The sequence below is a fragment of the Gigantopelta aegis genome, chromosome 11 (assembly GCF_016097555.1).
Source record: "Gigantopelta aegis isolate Gae_Host chromosome 11, Gae_host_genome, whole genome shotgun sequence".
NCBI lineage: Eukaryota > Metazoa > Mollusca > Gastropoda > Neomphalida > Peltospiridae > Gigantopelta > Gigantopelta aegis.
The window spans coordinates 33,521,545-33,527,874 of NC_054709.1; the positions used below are offsets into that span (position 1 = coordinate 33,521,545).

Genomic DNA, 6,330 nt, shown 5'->3' on the forward strand with positions numbered 1-6,330 from the left:
TGCCCAGGTGAGACGTACATGAATCATTTCAGGGTAGGGTCACTTTAACATACTTCTCACTCACAAATGGAAACGTGGACAATTTCCTCTGAAGTATACAAAAGTTAAATGTGGTAGTGTTTAACGACACCACTAGAACGTATTGATTTGTCGGGTATTGGATGTCAAACATTTGGTAATTCTGACATATTGTCTTAGACCAAATGTTTGACATCAATTGCTTATGCTCTAGCGGTGTCGTTAAAAAAAAACACTTTTTGATATAGTCTTAGAGCTCTGGAAACCTGCTACACTGTCCCACTAGGTCAGGTCGGATCATTCAGAGCAAGCTGTTGTAGCGCACGGCTATCCTGGGCTCCTGGGCAGGACAGGAAAGGTGTGGGGGGGGGGGAGAAGGACCGGGTGCAAGGGAGCACCAGCAGCCCAACCGTGGTCGGTAACAGGGGGAGGGGGGGGGGGGGAGGGTAATGGTGCTATGGAATTTTGAATGAGCAAAGAACAATGCCAAACAGAAAAGTTGCGTAATTGTGATTAAGGACATTTGGCGCAATTTTGAACGGTCGGTCAAAAGAGAAACATCAAGAGCTAACATAGGTTGTAGTCAGGGATCTTTTATATACACCTTCCCACACTGCAGACTAGGTGTCAGGATTATCAGAACTGTTTGACATCCAATAACCAATGGCGTTAACGTGGGGTCATTAAACAAACTCAACTGTAACCCAAACGTGAATTGCACAGCTTCACCAAGTCCTAAAGCAATAAAATAATCACTCGCCGAAAGTGTCCCTAGGACTTTTATTTAAGCAGTAACAACAGGACATAAAATGTTTTAGTACACCGATTGGATTTACGTTTACAAGCACGCTGTTTGGCCATACCGTACGTACAGACGTATATTGCATTAAGCTAGCGAACACTAATTCTCCTCTTTTTTCCAGACAGTCTCTCGTGTCAGACTTTATGATGAGCTTTTTATACCCCTATTAACCCCACTCTGCCCAGTGGTCACCGTACTATGACAACACCAACTCATGCCCTTCTGCTTTTGTTTTCACAGATATTTTTAAACTCCTGACGGATTTATTGCGGCTATTTGAGGATAATTGAAGGGCGGTGTTGACGACCAGCTAGATAGCCTAGAGGGGGAGAGAAGCGATGGACGGAACCGCCATGAGCTCCTACATACCAAACTCCTACGGGAGTTCGCTGGATCCAGGGGCATTGGGTCCCTGCAGCGGGGGACAGATGCACCCAATGGCGTCCAACAACAACGCCACCAGCTACCACAGACAGTTATCAAATTATGCGTATTCGTCGTACGGAAACCAGGCAATGTACCCACGATTCCCCCCTTACGACAGACTGGACGTTCGGCCAATCGAAAACAATCACACAGACGATTACTACAGACAGTGCGAGAACACGAAACCAATCGGTTCCTCCAACACGAGTTCGGACAGTGCGAGACAATATGGCGGTGCCAGCGTACCGGAACCGGAAATACCGGGCTTCGGTAACTGCGCACTGTCGGAAAATAACGGATATATAAACAAACGAAGCCCCGGGGAATTCCCCAAACCCGACACCCCAACCTCCTCCCCCAACGACTCCGATGGGTGCAGCGCCACCAATGACGGGTCGGGAGAAGTAGGGGGAAGCAACTCTACCTCAGACGTTCCAGTTTATCCTTGGATGAGAAGTCAATATGGTAAGAAACAACAATAAACACGCCTACACACATATTTCCATCACGATGTTCGACAGGTGTCAGAAGCGGAGGTTGGAGTGGGATTGCGGGAGGGGCAATTTTCACTCTTAACTCTAAATTTGAAATGACCAGAATATAATTATGTTGCTTCCAGTCTCACGGATTGAAGGATGGGTCCAGGAAATATTTTAGGGAGGGGACAAAGAGCAGAGGGCACATGGACCAACTCCAAATAAACGTTTGGCGTTCGTGAAATGAAAATTGTAAACAATATTTTCCATTAAAGAGGATCTAGATTTGTTTAAGGGTGGGGGGGGGGGGGGGGGGGGGGGTCAGGTCTACCTAGACCCCTCCCTTTAACTCGCTGTCTTGCTTGTTGTGCTTAGCCCAAATTGTTGAAGCTATCTTATCGCTACGATATCGTAAAACCGTCGTAAGCTATGGAATGTGTCGTTGTGACTTCATAGCTTACGACGGTGGCGAGACGTAGCCCAGTGGTAGAGCGCTCGCTTGACGCGCGGTCGATTTGGGATCGATCCCCGTAAGTGGGCCCATTGGGCTATTTCTCACTGCAGCCAGTACACCACGACTGGTACATCAAAGGCCGTGGTAGGTGCTACCCTGTCTATGGGATGCTACCCTGTCTATGGGATGGTGCATATAAAATATCCCTTGGTGCTAATCGAAAAGAGTAGCCCATGCCGTGGCGACAGTGGATTGTCTCCCTCAATATCTGTGTGGATTTCCTCCCTCAATAACCATATGTCCTCCGACGCCATATAACCGAAAATAAAATGTGTTGAGTGCGTGGTTAAATAAACAATTTCCTTCATAGCTTACGACAGCTTTATGAAATCGGTGGCCTTGCCTGGACCCATGCTTATAAAAAGTTTAGAGTCCAGACTCAATATCTAATGACGTCACACACATACAATTTGTATGGCGTTGCCATGACATTAGTGTCTCAGACTCTATTAGAGACTCGAGTCTAGACTGGTGTCTATAAAACATTTAGAGTCCGGACTCTAGACTCTAATAGAGTCCTTCAACTGTCCTGAACAAAAAAGAGAGAAAAATATGAAGCACCCATTTTTATTTATAAATTCACCTTGAGAAAATGTCATATGATGTTGGACCTCATTTTAACCCCTCCCCCTCCCCCCCCCCTCCCCCTCCCCTCCCACTGTTTTGTTTTTGTATGGCCCTATCAGTTATTAACATAAGCTGACTATATATGTCTTACTAAACTAGCAATACATGTCATGTCATGTCATAGGGTTTTACGTGCACATTCAGAACAAGCTGTTGTAGCGCACGCCTGTCGTGGGCACAAGAGCCGGACTTGGCGCAATTTTTGAACGGTCGGTCGAAAGGTAAATGGCAGAGCTAATATAGGTTTTGATATTAGTGAATCGAGAGTAGCTCGTTAATTTAGACCTCTACTAGCAATACCTTATTGTGTTAAAGTATATTCAAGTAGTAAATACGAATACGCCCGATACATTTCGTGGATTTCCGTCAATGGAGTCCAATCGTCAATTTCTGATCAATGGGAGACAACTCTACTTATGGTGAAACGCATTGCACTCGATGTGATGGAAGACTTAAAACCATTCGAATTTATATTTGGATGAAGGTTTGGTATGAGATATAAGATTAAAAAGAACAAACTATTATTCATAATTATTATATTGATATTTAGTTTTTTATTGACCTTACTGTATTCATTTTGTTTTATACTTTTAAATATATATATATATATATATATATATATATATATATATATATATATATATATATATATATATATATATATATATATATATATTACGTCTTTGTATTTACATTAAGTGGTTATTTTATAAAAAATTTCACTTATGGTTTCCCGTTATACTTTAATTTAGTTGTTATTTTGAAATAAATATTTAGGTGCAAGAGAGATATATTCGTTAATTCCCGCTATATATTTTTTTATTATTATTATATATATTTTTTACTGTCTGCTTGTTTATTCTACTTCTTTTTATTTATTAAATCACTGATGTATCAACCCTCCCGTCCGTCTGTCCTTCTTTCTCTTCGACGATCAAACGATCAACTCATTAAATGAATCATTCAATAGCCCGTCCATCATATTTATTTATTTATTTACTTACTTACATATTTATTTACTTATTTATTTATTATTATTATTATTTTTATTTTTATTTTTTTTATCTAGTAATCAATCAATTCATTTATTTATTTATTTGTTTATTTTATTTTATTTTATTTATTTATTTATTTATCTATCTATCTATCTATTCATCAGTTCATTCATTTATTTATTTATTTATTTATCTATCTTTTTATTTATTCATTCATTTATATATTGATACATTCACCCATTTATTTATTTATTTGTTTATTTATTTAACAAAAGATATATTTATTTATTTGTTTCATTTATATGTTTATTTATTTATTTATTTTTATTTATTTATTTATTTATTTATTTATTGAATTGTCTAATCTGTCGTCACCTTCCTGTCTCTGTATATTTGTCTGTGCCTCTATCCTTTTGTCTCTCTACATCGCTCTGTCTCCATCTCACTGTCTCTGTCTGTCTCTCTGGTTCCCCATTTCTGACTTTCTCTTTCCCTCTCTCTGAGTCTCTCTGTCATGTTTGTCTGTCTGTTTGTCTATCTCTGTCTATTTCTGTGTGTGTGTCTCTCTCCCTCCCTCCCCCCCCCCCCTCCCCCCCCTCTCTCTCTCTCTCTCTCTCTCTCTCTCTCTCTCTCTCTCTCTCTCTCTCTCTCTCTCTCGCTGTCCCACACTCTCTCCCCACTCTCTCTCTCTCTCTCTCTCACTGTACCTGCTTTCCTGTAAAACATATGCATTAATTTAATTAAAATCTTTTTTTTTTCCAGGGCCAAATAGAAAGAGGGGTCGACAGACTTACACCCGTTATCAGACGTTGGAACTAGAAAAAGAATTCCATTTTAATCGTTACCTTACCCGTCGACGACGCATTGAAATCGCGCATGCGCTGTGTTTGACAGAAAGACAGATCAAAATCTGGTTTCAAAACCGGCGGATGAAATGGAAGAAAGAGAGCAAACAACTAGAGACAATAGGGACAGATGGACGCTCCGACGAGACGGACAAAGAGAAATAAAACCACAGGAAAATTGCCCATAACTGTCACCCACTGCCGACTGATTGATTTGTATCTGCCACACCCACCACCGCGCGATTGGCTGATTGGGATCGCTATCAGCGGCTTGCGCAACGCGATTGGGTAAATGGCCAGTGAGCTCATCGGTTACGTAAGCTGTACAGTGTGTGGTACGCATGACATAACATAATGGGGCCCAAATCTATTACAGCCGAATGGACTGCTTTATCCCGACGACGATTACAGACAACGGCCATTCTCTCGTTACGTCGGGTTATAATTAATTGTCCTGTTTTTCGGTCAAAAGGGTAAATATCTGTCGCATAGCATAAAGCTAGTTGTTATTATTATTATTATTATTATTTTTTAAATACACATTTAAAAAACCCTCATGTTTGTATGTCTATTGAAGTTGTTAATTTAGTGACGTCATCATTCTGTATCTACCAAGTGCTCAATCTATAGAAGTATTTGTAAGCGTGTTGTGTTTAATTTCATCTTTACTGGGACCGTACCTATCCTATATTAATTGATGGGGTAAAGGGGATGGGTTTGGGAAAAGGGCATATTTAAATATGAAAAACAAAATCACTAAACAAACAAATAAATTCAGGGGGACAGCTAACTGCCCCTCCCCAAAACTCCCAGTTAGATACGGTCCTTGTTTTTAACGCCCAGAGTACGCAATAGCGTGTACAATGTGTTGTTGGATGGTTGCCCATTATTATTATTATAGTTTGTGTCTGTGACTGAGTATTTAAATATTATTAGCTTCAATTTTACGAACATACCAAAATCAGTGGGATTTTTATTTATTATTTCCATTTTGTATTTCTTTTTACTTTTTTTTTCTCTCCATCACTGTTATTATTATTATGTTTATTATGTTTATTATGTTTAGTTTACATATAGCTAGCTTTTCCAAAAATATACTCCGAAAAACCACATTGTTTTCTTCACGTATATTTGAAAATGCTGCCATACCAAAGTTACCCTCTACGCCAAAATCGATCTAATTTCATTTCATTTGACAAGGTCACACTCATAGTGTATATTCAATACGAATCATAAAACAAAACAATGCATTATATTATATTATTAAAACATATCAAATAAACATATTTTGCGATTTTTTAATTTTTTATTTTCAATATTTGAAAAATAACAAATAATTAACCAAATAAATAAAACAAAGAGCTAACAAAAATACTTTTAAAGAAATAAACAATAAATAAATAAATAAATAAATAAATAAATAAATAAATAATTAAATAAATAAATAAATAATTAAATAAATAAATACATAAATAAATAAATAATTAACCAAATAAATAAAACAAAGAGCTAACAAAAATACTTTTAAAGAAATAAACAATAAATAAATAAATAAATAATTAAATAAATAAATAAATAAATAAATAAATAAATAAATAATTATATAATTAAATAAATAAATAATTAA

General features: G+C 37.9%; 1 protein-coding gene across 1 annotated transcript in view; it reads left to right on the top strand.

Moving 5' to 3' along the window:
- Window positions 1-6,056, top strand: part of LOC121385580 (homeobox protein Hox-B7a-like) — a 59,300-nt gene extending 53,244 nt beyond the window's left edge. Inside the window, exons 3-4 of the mRNA XM_041516317.1 lie at window positions 1,061-1,711; window positions 4,621-6,056. Coding sequence (XP_041372251.1) covers window positions 1,159-1,711; window positions 4,621-4,868 — 801 coding nt within the window. The 5' untranslated portion in view covers window positions 1,061-1,158 and the 3' untranslated portion in view covers window positions 4,869-6,056. The remainder of the gene's footprint in view (window positions 1-1,060; window positions 1,712-4,620) is intronic.
- Window positions 6,057-6,330: the final 274 nt, after the last annotated feature.